Source organism: Hippopotamus amphibius, chromosome 12, assembly GCF_030028045.1.
Source record: "Hippopotamus amphibius kiboko isolate mHipAmp2 chromosome 12, mHipAmp2.hap2, whole genome shotgun sequence".
NCBI lineage: Eukaryota > Metazoa > Chordata > Mammalia > Artiodactyla > Hippopotamidae > Hippopotamus > Hippopotamus amphibius.
This window is the reverse complement of record NC_080197.1, coordinates 68,484,568-68,497,857: the sequence shown is the minus strand read 5'-3', so window position 1 is coordinate 68,497,857 and position 13,290 is coordinate 68,484,568. Positions and strand designations below refer to the sequence as shown.

Below are 13,290 nucleotides of genomic sequence, written 5' to 3'. Positions count from 1 at the left end.
AAATCATCCTGTTCATTCTAATTTTACTAGCAACAAAACTGATACCCAGTTAGGGTCAGCATTTTGCCCAGTGTCCCACAACTAGCTGTTATTAGATCCTGGTCTAGAAACTGGATCTCCTAATTCTAACCTCAGAGCTATTCTTCTCATGCTGCATTGTATCTAACTGGAAACATGGGAAATCTAAAATTCAACCTTACTGGATAACTGTATGCTACCTTTTTTTGGATCCTGAATTATAATCCAATTCATGGCTTAAGTCTTAAGTGCTTAAGGCAAAAGTTGCCGATCTTAAGATTTTAAAACTTTAAAAAACTTGCTGTTTCTTAATAATCCAGGAGTTTTGCAGATTCCTAGGATTCATACTAGACTTCTAAATCCTAATTACTTGCAGAAGGTCAGGGAACGATATTTTTAACAGATATATTTATGATTAGTCAGAATTTATTTTCTAATCAGGCAAGTTTTGCCCTTGAGCACCTAACCTTTCAAGTGATTATTCCCCTGAAAAAATTGTCTGTTTGTCTCCATGTCATTTTAATTTTTTGAGATAGGTATTGTAGTCTGCGATTTTTCATTAGAAAAGACATTGTCATACTTAGCTACCACTGAATGTCAACCATTATTAGGAAAATCTTAAATCAGAGGGGAAAAGTAAATATTTCAGCTATACCCAAATATCTTGGCCAGTGTATTCTCAATTTTCTTGAAGTCTGGCCTCTTTTCTGGATCTTCTTCCCAGCAGTTTTTGACAAGCAGATAGACCTGGAAGAAAGAAGAGGTGGAAGTGAAGTAAGTTGGAAAGAGAAAGACAAACACCATAGGATATCACTTATGTGTGGGATCCAAAATGTGGCACAAATGAACCTATCTATGAAACAGAAACAGATGGAAGAGGGATGGAGTGGGTGTTTGGGGTTGGTAGATGCAAACTATTACATTTAGAATGGGTAAACAACAAGGTCCTACTGTATAGCACAGGGAACTATATCCAATATCCTGTGATACACCATAACGGAAAAGAATATAAAAAAGAATGTATATATGTGTATAAGTGAGTCACTTTGCTGTGCAGCAGCGATTGGCACAGCATCAACTATACCTCAATAAAAATAAATAAAAAGAAGAGGTGGATTAGCTTAGAGGGCGGTAACCTATCCTATTCTGTTCTGGGATGGGAGTAACCGAGGCAGGGGATATTTTGAAAACATCCAACTCCTGCAACAAGGAAGAAATGGCCCAGTTCCCTGCGGTGTACGTCAGTCACCGCCACCTGCACTACCCTGTCTCACCCTTCCCTTTGATCCTAAACTAATGAAAACGGTGATACCTATTTGGATGAGGCGGGGTTGACGGGAGAGACAAAATGCTTTACAGACATTTGCAGGGTTGTGCTGGGGAGGGCAATGAATAGCTGGGATCGGTGGGTACAAGCCAAGTGACCCTAAAGAGAGTGAGGCTCTGTGATGCTAGTTTTCAACCATGCCTGACAGTGGAATCGTCTGGCGAGCGTTCACAAAACTTATGATTTCAGGAGACTCTGAATTAACTGGTTTGTGAAGGGGCCTTAGCAGGGTTCTCAGATAATAGCAAATACAAATACACGACACCAAGTTAAATTTGAATTTCAGATAAACAATATATAATTTCTTTAGGGACTTCCCTGGTGGTCCAGTGGTTAGGACTCATACTGCCACTGCAGGGGGCATGGGTTGGATCCATGGTCTGGAGAACCAAGATCCCATGTGCCGTGTGATACGGCCAAAAAAAAAAAATTTTTTTAGCATAAGTATGTTCCAGATGTTGCATGGACAAAGGACAAAAATCTATACATCTTTAAGTTCCCCAGGTGATGCAATGCCCAGCTGCAATGAAGAGAGGCAAGGAAGGGGAGGTACGGAGGAAGAGGGAGACGTGACAAAGCCTGTGGAAACATCATCTCGTTTGATACCACTTGTTTGCAGCTTTTGCGGGATCAAAAAACATGGAGAAAGCCATCTGTTTTTAAATAAAGTTTGTTCTTCACTCTGACCCCAAGCAGGATCACAAATGGTACTAGATACAGTCCCTGTCTGCATTCTTTTGCCTTAACAAGGGTCCCTGGGGGAGGGACAGGACCAGGGTATAGAACCGAGGTTGCCTGTGTTCACTACTAGGTGATGCTCCTGCCTGGGACAAACGATCTGCGGCTGATGCCTTAGAGAGGAAGAGACAGAAGCACCCACAAGGGGGCTGAGGCAGCACCACTCTGAAACAGCAGATGCTGTTTCAGCAGATACAGTTTCAGGCCTGTATCCTGTAAGAACTGGCTACTAGATAATGGAACGGAACTCCTCATTTCCAGTTCCAGAACTATCCAGCCAAATGAGTGGACTGATGAGGAGGATGCTTTGGCGAAAGCGGTTTTACACAACACGTGGATATCCTCAGGCTAGAAAGGAGGGTTTGAGAAGAGAGATGCTGATGTGTGGGGAGGAGTCCCAGGATCCAGAAAAGCAGGAGGAAAGGAAGGGATGAGGAGACGGCAAAGATAAGGGCAGATGTAGCTCAGAACCTGGGGTACAGCCTGCCTTTAACGCTGAAAAGCAGAGAGACGTTAAAAGGGCCCATTCATGCCCAGCAGAGTCTGGCCATGCACCCCACCTCTCCCCACCGCCACAAGCCCCAGCGGGCTGCTTGCAAATTAAAGCAAAGTGTTTCTATCCTTATGCTGCAAGGAACAAACGTTGAAAAAAAATGTTAACGATCATAAATATTTTTTAAACATTTACTTGCCACCTTCTGGATTACAAAAGCTCAGATAAAATTCTAAAGAAAAATTAGAATTTTTTTTCACAGGCCTTGAAGGCCTTTGTGAGGGATTACAAAAAAAATCAAGTAGATACAGAGAGAAAATCTCCGTTTTCTTCAGAGGAAGGATGGAGAGAGGGAAAGTACATTTCTCTATTGTTTCTAGATGCTGGCATATTTATTTTTTAATCAGGAGGTAGTATTTCTGAGCTTAACAAGTGTATCACACAGACATCCTGCCCTTCTAGCTCCTAAAAACTGAGCATGTGATGCGTGCCTGAGGAGCTCTTTCCTGAGTTGGGAGTATGGTAGGCTGATAACGGCTCTCAAGGATGTGTCCCAACCCTTGGAACCAGTGAACGTTACCTTAATTGGAAAAATAGTCTTTGCAGGCGTGATGAAGCTAAGGCTCCTGTGGTGGGGAGAAAATTCTGGATTATCTTGGTGGGCCTGAATGGAGTTACACATATCCTTGTACAAGAGGGAAGCAGCGGGAGATTAGACAGACAGAAGAGGAGAATGTGGCCTGGAGGCAGAGAGCAGAGCATTGTGGCCACAAGCTAAGGCACGTCAGTAGCCACCAGAAGCCCCTGGAAGAGGCAAGGAATGGGTTCTCCCCTAGAGCCTCTGGAGGAAGCATGACCTTCTGACAATTCATTTCAGACTTCTGGCCTCCGGGACTGTAAGTGAATACACTTCTGTTGTGTTAACCCACCAAGTTTGTGGTCCTTTGTTGCCTCCGCCCAGAGAAACTCCATGTGGGGAGATATACTCACTTCCAGCTCTTTTTCCTCTGCAGTTTCCAGGAACAGATCAGGGCGGAAGGGTTTCATTCCGTTGGAATTCTCCACTCTGAAAATCTTCTCTGATAGGATGGGAATAATTCACATTACAAAAAGAATGCACTGTGAAGAAACTTTAGCTGCAGCCGCCACACTCTGAATCAGTTCCCGCCCCTGGGTGGGTACCCAGTGAGCGTGTGGCAGAGCCTAGGCCAGCACTGGACAGACAGATGTGAATGAACGGATGAGCCGCCAAGTGAAGGGGTCTCCTGCCCCCTTACACCCAGGTTACCTTAGGTTAAGGCTACTAACCCTTTAAAACTTAACTCAAAGACCACTGTCTTAGGACTTCCCTGGCGGCATGGTGGTTAAGAATCCGCCTGCCCATGTGGGGTCACAGGTTTGATCCCTGGTCCGGGAAGATCCCACATGCCACGGAGCAACTAAGCCCATGAGCCACAACTACTGAGTCTGCGCTCTATAGCCCAAGAGCCACAACTATTGAGCCCACGTGCCACAACTACTGAAGCCCGTGAGCCTAGAGCCTGTACTCTGCAACAAGAGAAGCCATCACGATGAGAAACCTGTACACGGCAATGAAGAGTAGCCCCCACTCTCCACAGCTAGAGAAAGCCCACGCACAGCAACGAAGACCCAACACAGCCAAAATAAATAACAAATAAAAAGGAGAAAAAAAAAGACCACTGTCTCAGGAGGGCTTCCTCTGACCAAGATGCTAGCCCTTCCTCCCTACATCCTTTAGCCACCTCCATCCCCAGACAGGTAAGAGGTGACACTTAATAAATGCGCTGTAAAGCGAGGACTGGGTGAATGGAAGGAGACATCTCCCCCTGAGAGGACGTGTGACAAAACCGTAGATCTGCTCTTAGTAAGCACTAAAATATCTACGGTGTTCCGCTAGGGTGATCTAGTTCAGGTGTGAAACAGACACACGTCTCTTATTAGAATCAGAAGGAAAGCAGGGAATTGTAAGGCAAGATTCTTTAACTCACAATCATGCCGACAGTAGTGGCAGCTGGCAGTGGTACACTGTCCTATGCTTTTCAGAGCCCGCTAGCGTTCCTTCTGTCTCTGGGTCCCTCCAACTGCCCTGTGGAGTGTGGAGGGCGGGGGTGCCATCGCGGCTGCAGATGGGGGGACTGAGCTGTGGTCAGAGACACCTCGGGGTCTCAGGCGGCCTAGAATTCCTGCCGGCTCCTAGGGAAGGCCCCTGAAGGGTCAGACTCTCACCCTTCTGGTCGCGACAGCCGAGCGTGTAGAAGGTTTCTCTCCTTAGGATGATCTCCTGGGCGATGATCCCGTAGCTGTACACGTCTCCTTTCTGTGAGATGCTGGCGTGGCGGAGGTGCTCCGGGGCCGTCCACAGGTCTGTGTGTTCAAGCACTGAGTGTGAGGTTGAGGGGGGTGAGCGGCCCAGAGGCCCCCAACGTGCTTCTGTTTTTAAGGCCCTCCACCATGCTAATGCTGGTGATGCGGCAGAACACATGCTTTCCAGGCTCACGGGGTAACGCCAGGATTTGTGTGAGGAAATACGGCAGTGCCTTCCCTAAAACTGCTTCGATCAGAGTCCTAAAACCCTCAAGGTCCACCTAGACTAGCACCTGGCATATAGGAAGTGCTCAGTGAATATCTGTGAGATGAATGCAGTAGAATGTAAGAGGCTGGGGATTTAATAGCTCAGGGAACATATGGCATAAACCTGTGAAAGCCTTTATAAATTATTATATATTATTAATACATTTTATGTAATATTGTAATATAAACCATTATAAAGACATACATTTATAATGATATATATTTCATATATATTTCATATATATATATATATATATGAAATGTCTTTATTTCCTAAAAGAAAATAAAGACAGCACATTTGGACAAACAGACCATCATTGATATTTTCTGGGTGTGACATACTGGCAGCCATGAAGTCAGCTATTATCCACAGATGTATTTTCTTTGGTTCTCATAGCATTATTTTTAAAAAGAATGCATACAATTTACTCACGTTTTACCAGTGTGCCTGCTATTCCTAGTGCTTTCCACCGAGTCCACTTTACAAGAGTGAAGCACTCCTGTATCCCATGTTTGGCTCCTGTAGACACTTGGGCTTTGGATCCCTATCACATATCTTATTTATAATAATAGAGGTGTACAACTAATTATCCTCTGACATCCCTCGGGAGTTTTCCAGGATCCCCTAGCTCCTTGCAGACTTTTTGAGATTTCTAGCTTCCGCAGTTTCAATTAAACAAACCTACAGATTCGTGTGTTTAGGTACAGTGAGATGTTTATGGTGAAGCACGTTTTCCTCATTTACTTCTCCATCCAACCATTCACTGCCCTTTTGAATTTATATCTCGTGAGGTTATGTGGCTTGTGATTCAGGAACAGCTGATCCTAACGGCTCTGGGAAAGGGAAATAAATCTCCTCATGCTAACATTTCCGATAACCGACCCCCCAGATAGGCAGGTATAACTGGCTGATGTTCAGGAGGGTAGGATTTGACCTGCGAGGTATCTGATCTTGTGTCGTGGTGAGCCACTTCATGAAGGAGGTGTGCTCACTTCGCGACGAACCCTGCTTGGCACACAGTAGGTCCTCAACAAGCATGGACTAGATTGAGTCCAGTGTCCCAGCATCCTTGACATGACTGAAGAAATGGGAGCAGAATTGTAATTTTTCATCAATTAAGGGAAAACCAGAGGACTGCAAAGTAGAATTAGAGGCAGAATTTAGTGTTTTGGATCTAGGTGGTATTTTGAGGCATATATAAGTCCAAGACACCTGAGGCTGTTTAACTGTGAATTCTAGTAAAGAACGGGTAAACGTTCAACCAGAAAAGCCCTTTATGCTTTACAAATCACTTTTTTGTGTGTTGCTTTTTTGACCCTCCTTACAACCCTAAAAGGGATGGGTAAAAATACATTTTACTGATAAGAGTTTCTCATCACCATTTCTGATCGTTATCTCAGATGAATGAACGAATCTAGAATTTGGAAACAGGTCTTCAGCCTTGTACTCTATCTTCTTGGGCAAATCGCTCAGCCTCTCTGAGCTTCAATTCTGTTTTCTGTAAAGGAGGAGGGCTAAGATCTCTTACTGCTCTAACCTTCTGTATTTTTTCACGCAGTCTTGATTCCACAAGCCAGTGATGTCTTCACGATTTCTCCCTGATATCAAGGGACACACGGATGAAGGAAATCCACAAAGAAGATGTGTTCAACTCGATAAGCATGCTTTGAACACTGAGGAGGGGGCAGTGCTGGAGGATGAACCCGCAGTTGCCTCTTATGGCTCCAAGTGTTTATTTTCTGACTAGTATTACCATTTCCTGAGCATCTTGCATGGACTTGTGAGAAAAAAATATTATTTTAAGTGAGAAACTAGTAAAAATTTCATTCATGACAGACCTTTTCTTGGCGGTAAAATGGAATTGCAGCCAAAATCAGTGATCTTCACCACCATTCTACTGTCTACCACGCAGTTGGTGGATTTCAGACGACCATGGACTTCTATCTTACTGGAGTGCAGATATGACATCCCCTGTAGTTTTTCAGATGACAGGAAAACAAAGAGATATAACTTTAAAAATGTTGTTAAAGCCCTAATATTTGCCTAAGTGCTACATCTAGTTTTGAAGTCTATTTAGGTGACACAGTAAAAGGCAACTGTCTAAAGATTCTGGCTAAGTTGTTGTATATAATATGAAGCAAAGATTGATCCTATTTTTTTATTTAAGTGCTTCTGCTTACCGCTTATTCTGTCTGTGACCTTGGGTATGTCCCTGGTCCTCTGCTACCTCAACTGAAAAATATGAATAATAAGGCCTTGCCTTCCTTAAAGGAGGGGCTAGGCTAGACTGTTTCCTAAAACTTAAACGGTTTCATTCTATTTTTTTTCATCTTTATTGGAGTATAATCACTTTACAATGTTGTATTAGTTTCTGCCGTACAACAAAGTGAATCAGCTGTATTTATACATATATCCCCATATCCCTTCCCTCTTGAGTCTCCCTCCCACCCTCCCCATCCCACCCCTCTAGGTCATCAACAAGCATCGAGTTGATCTCCCTGTGCTATGCAGCAGCTTCCCACTATCTATTTTACATTTGGTGGTGTATATATATCAGTGGTACTCTCCCACTTCATCCCAGCTTCCCTTCTCCTCTGCGTCCTCAAGTCCGTTCTCTATGTCTACGTTCATTCTGTTTTGAAAGAGGAAGCCCCTTTTTTTGGCTGGTGTGCCTCTCCCTGGTGGCTAAAGGTGATATTGCAGAAACTGGTGTTCAGCCTTGATCCCAGGAGTGAAATGTGGCAAATAAGGTATCGTATCATGTTTTTCCCAACTGACTCTGATCCTATGTGACTTTCAAGTGATTTAAGACTATCAAATAGCTCACTCTCAGGACTGGATTTTCTTCATTTTTGAATGAGGCCCTAGTTACTGGTATCCACTTCCTTTTCATCGCACATCTGGGAAATACACACGTGCATATTTACTATTGCCTCATGCAAGACGAATGCCTGCCCTTAATATTTTCTCGTATTAAGTTGAGGATTCAATCATCTTCCTTGGAACTTTATGTCATTTTTTTACTGCTAGCAAATCTAGGGAAATGTGTGCCTGAAGCCCAGTGTAGAAAGAATTTAATAGTAAAAATAATAACAGCCAGGCCGAAATAAAGACACAGATGTAGAGGACAAACATATGGACACCAAGGGGGGAAAGTGGTGGTCGGGGGAGGAGGGGGGTCTGGAGTGGGATGAATCAGCAGATTGGGATTACCATATATACACTAATATATATGAAATAGATGACTAATAAGAAAAATAAATACATTGTACACTTAAAAAAATAATAATAGCCAACAGATATTGAACATTTTCTTGTTGGGCCTTATATGGAGTCCATGTGTTATTTCATAAAATCCTCACAACAGCTCTGTGACAGAGGTACTATTTTTATTATCATTTTACAGATGAAGAAACCAATGTAATAGCTTGCTAGCTCTGTTTTCCCAGATTTAATTTTCATGACTGTCTTTTGCGTCTGTGGGTCTCTTACCTTAGCAATGTCATACAAGACAGAGATCTTAAACTCCCAATCCATGAATGTACCATCAGGATAGGAAATTGTGTCATTCAAAACTTCCTGAGCAGGAGAAAAAGAAAAGGCAGATGAGTTATCTGAAGGAGGCTATTGTGGAGAGACTCTTACAGGCAAGTAATGATCCTCTAATCATGAGGCCTCAGGCCTAGGAACAAGCTGGAAATCCACTGTCCTGGTTTTCCTGAATATATGTTTCTTTTCTCTCTGATTTAAGAAACACTGGATGGTTCTTATCACAAGGAAACGAGCAGGAGAAGCCCACAGATCCCTAGTTCCACCAGAGAGGGGTAAAGGAATAAGCAGGCACCTGCCGGGAGAGTGGGCGTGTGAGCTGGGCTGTGGGCTCTGTCTCATCAAAATCCCACTAGTGTTTTTCATTAGGCTTATGTTTTTACACATATGATCAGTTGCATCCACTGGCGTAACAGATCTAAGTGTTCCTTCCATTTACTAAGTCCTCTGTCATTAAAACAGAGTTCTTGGATTTTTGCGTGAATTGTATGACCTAGAATTTTGAACTCACAGTTCGTCACCAACATGATGATGTTTCTATCGAGATACAGGGTTTTAACTAAACTAATAACTATTTTTCAGAGTAAAACTCTAAACAGGACCCTAACTGATAACCTAAGAAGAGTTTCTTGCTTGGGGATAAAAGCCCAGTCTTAAATCGGGTACTGTACCAGTAGTTTCCAGCAAAGCGTCCAAAGTCATCCATCACTTTAGATAAGGCTGCAGGGGCTGTGGGTAACAGGCCAAGTTAAGAGAAGGGAGTTGTGAGCAGACAGACTCTAAAGTAGCTCTTTCCCTTAGCACCTGACATATTTTGTGTTTTTGTTTATTTGTTTATTATCTCTTCTCTGTTTGAAAATGTTAACTCTCATAATCTTCGTTTCCTGGTGTATCTGCAACACCTAGTACAGTGTCTGGCATGGAATACATGTTCAATAAATATTTATCGCATGAATGAATCAATTGTTCCTAAACAAGGTTAGCCAAGGTTGCTGCATATTTATAAGATGGGAGGAATACTGACTTTTAAAAAAAAAATTTTATTTTATATTGGAGTATAGCTCATTAACAATGCTGTGTTAGTTTCAGGTGTATACCAAAGTGATTCAGCTATACATGTACCTATTCTTTTTCAAATTCCTTTCCCATTTAGATTATTACAGAATACTGAGCAGAGTTCTCTGTAGGTCCTTGTTGGTTATCTGTTTAGCAGTGTGTACATGTCAATCCCAAAGAATACTGTCTTTACTCTGTCCAGGGATAGACTTTCTCATTTGTTTCTTCACAAAAGTAGGTTCTGATGGGATTTGCCATGGGTTGAAGCCTAAAAGGATTACATCAGGGAGGGGAATGTAGTTCGCAAAGGCACAGCCTTTGCTTTAAGGTTCATGATACAAAGAAGTGAATAAGTTGCCTGTGGAAGCTTCTGTTCCTGTCTGCTCCCAACATGAGTCAGCAATGCTAGATGGGGGCCCAGGACCACTCAGGTAACTGAAGTTTCTCACCAGAGGGTAGAGAGTCAAACACACTACACTTATGACATCTAAATGTTGGCTGGGCGTTTTAGGGATTAAAAGATCACGTGAAAACGTCGACCAGTTCTAAAATTTCCGTTGCACTGAAATCAGATGAATGAGATGTGGTCTAGTCTTCGTATGGAAAACACTGAATTTTGAAAGACCAGAAATTGTTATTATTAGGAATACGTGTTTATTGTATTCTATTAGCAGCAATTTAAATAATCACTTTCAGTATCAATTAAAATGATCACATGGTCTTTCTGTGAAGACCTTTTGATATGATGCATCAGAGTAATATTTTTTCCATGCTTAGAATTAACCGTATCTGATTGCATTTCACTTTTCATATACAACTGGCTTAGTTACCAGTATTTTATTTGTAATTTTTCTGTTTACATTCATAAATGTAATTAGTCTTTAATCACATTTAAGTATCAACTTCATGCTAGCCTTGTTGAATGTTAAATGAATATAGATGTTCATGTTTTTGTTTAACTTTAGAAAAGTGTTTATATAAATGATGAGAATTATTCATTGAAGTTGAGAAAAATTAAGCTGACCTGGTTTTCTTTGTAATGGGAGTGTTAATTTCTTCTATTGTTATCGACCTCCTTAAGTTTTTACTTTTTGAGGCAAATTTTCATGGTTATATTGTTTCTGAAATGTTTCCTTTTTTTAGATTTTTCAATTTGTCATGACATTCTTTATAACTGAAAGTATTTTTTTCATAGCTTTATTTTTTTAATTTTCACTTTTGTGTATTTTTGTGGTTTTATGTTTGTTTTAGAGATTTAATTAGAAGTATGAGAGGCTTGTGTGTTTTGTGGTTTTTTAAAAATAAACAACTCATGAATGTACTTTAAAAATTTATCCGTTTTATAGTAATTGAATTGTGAAGGCTTCCTTTCCTTAAGCCATAGTTATTCTTCTAAATTTTGCATTGAATGCTTAGATTATTTTTTTAAGAGAGAATATCATTTAGGAATGTAATTTTTTTCTTTGAGGATAGATTTGAGTTTATACCATACATACATTTTAAAAGCTACATTCTTATTTATTTATTTTTTTTTATTTTTGGTGCTTTGTGTGCCATACAGGATCTTAGTTCCCCAACCAGGGATGGAACTTGTGTCCCCTGCAGTGGAAGCGTGGAGTCCTAACCGCTGGACCACCAGGGGACTCCCTCTTGTGTGTGTTTTTTTTTTTTTAATTGAAGCTTATTGAAAAAAAATTCTAAGTTATTAGTTTAGCGTTTTTTATTATCTTAAAATTTTATTGAATTATGAACGTTTGGACGTCTTTGAAGCTGCTGCTCCCCCCAGTGTTAGTGTTCTGGCTTTGCTGGGGAGAGCACTGAGGTTTTTAAGAGATACGAGGTACGAAAGGAGCCCATAGGTAGGGGGACCACACTTCCTGGTTTGCTTGTTTGCTTAGGGCCAGTGGTTGCAGTTTATGTCTACTGTTACAACTTAATTATAAAGGATCATGAGAATGAAATTGTATGGCCACCCCACCCAAACGTATTTAAAAGGCTGAAAGCCCTCGTAACATATGCCCAGAAAGGGCTCAACGTGAGGAGCAAATATTTCAGTGCTCTTTGAAGCAACCGTCCTGGTATCCTTCCTGCTCCTCCCCTTTCCCTCAACACCTGATTTTGTTTCTTGTATGAATGCTTCTGTGCATGCCTGCCCTTCTGAACTATCCAGTGATTGGACATTCTTAGCTCGATAGCTGGTTCTTCCCAAGAACTTGCCTCAGTGATGTCTTAGTCTCTTTTTCTGCTTTGGACGTGTTCAACCAGAATTCCTGACCCCATCTGGCAACTCCTGGGTCATCCTCAATCCCTCCCAAGAGAGACAAGGGTAGGATTTAGACAGCAGAACTAGGACTTATGAACAAGCTTCCTAATGGTTATTTGGTGCCATTGTAATGACCCTCCAGTTTTCTTTTAATACAAAAGCAAGTATGCAAGTAAAATGAATTGAGAGGCAATCACTTTTCCACATCTGTTCTTTGTTTTTTCAAGTCTACACTCCTGAATATTTTTTAGTTAGTTTTCTTATAAAGATATAATAGGAATGATTGACAAAACCTGAATGATCTAGTTTGATAAGCATATGGGCCCATTCACTTTTCCTGATAACTCTCCGATATTATTTCATTGAGTGAGCATTTAAAATTGCTACTAAATATTTATTTTTGCATAGGGTTGGCTAGTTAGAAAACTGCAAAAGGTCCTGGTTCCTTACCCGGAGGGATCCTCTCTCGCAGTACTCAATCACCCCAAAGATCATGGAATCAAGCTTCACCGTGCCGTAGAACTTGGTTAGGTTGTAATAGTCAATCTGAAGCAACTAAGATATAACATGCTTATTTACAAAGCAAGTCAGCCAGAAAGGAGCACCTGAGTAAAAACTAATATGCTAACAAGACATATTGTGTCTCATATCTCTGGGAAGATGACACAATGTGCACCAATACATTCTTGATACAATGAAATTTCAGTGCATTTCCTTCTGCACTTTGCATGACATCTTACCCCACAGCCTTTCTTTTGTCAGCAAGGGGACTTGAATATAAACTCTCAGATCACATCAGCACCACTTTCTAGGACATGTCAACATGTTTTACGCCATCAAACATCTCTTCAATACCTTTGGTAGAATTTTCAGCAAGAAGTATGGTTGCCCACCCCATTTCCTGGTCTGAGGGCTACTCAGTCAGCCTCCCCAATAACATCTCGCTCCACCAGGTACCTCAGCGCTTGGGGAAAATGGAGTGAAGCTATTTCTCACTTCACGGTTTTAAGAAAGGGACGCGTACCTTGTTCAGTTCTATCTTCTGTTTCTCGGTGAAATTGCCATCGTTGTGCTTGAGATCCTTCAGAATCACTCGCTGCAAAGATCAATTGAAATAAGGAGATAATGCAGCATGACCACTCACATGCATGTTATAATAATTGTTCGCGTGTCTATCTTCCCGCTGTACTGTAAGCTCTCGAGGGTGGTAACACTCTCCTATTGCTGTTCACATCCGTGGTACCTAGTGTCTG

General features: G+C 41.6%; 1 protein-coding gene across 10 annotated transcripts in view; it reads right to left on the bottom strand.

The window, feature by feature from the left end:
• Positions 1–13,290, bottom strand: part of GUCY2C (guanylate cyclase 2C) — a 114,929-nt gene that overhangs the window by 16,948 nt on the left and 84,691 nt on the right. For all 10 annotated transcript variants that reach the window (XR_009048345.1, XR_009048346.1, XR_009048347.1 and 7 more), the window contains 7 exons: positions 13,062–13,133; positions 12,488–12,592; positions 8,662–8,748; positions 7,008–7,140; positions 4,824–4,961; positions 3,567–3,655; positions 674–765 (listed from right to left, as the gene is read on the bottom strand). Coding sequence is in view for 7 of the 10 variants with exons in the window: in XM_057701221.1 (XP_057557204.1) it covers positions 674–765; positions 3,567–3,655; positions 4,824–4,961; positions 7,008–7,140; positions 8,662–8,748; positions 12,488–12,592; positions 13,062–13,133 (716 nt within the window). In the remaining 3 variants the exon portion in view is untranslated. The remainder of the gene's footprint in view (positions 1–673; positions 766–3,566; positions 3,656–4,823; positions 4,962–7,007; positions 7,141–8,661; positions 8,749–12,487; positions 12,593–13,061; positions 13,134–13,290) is intronic.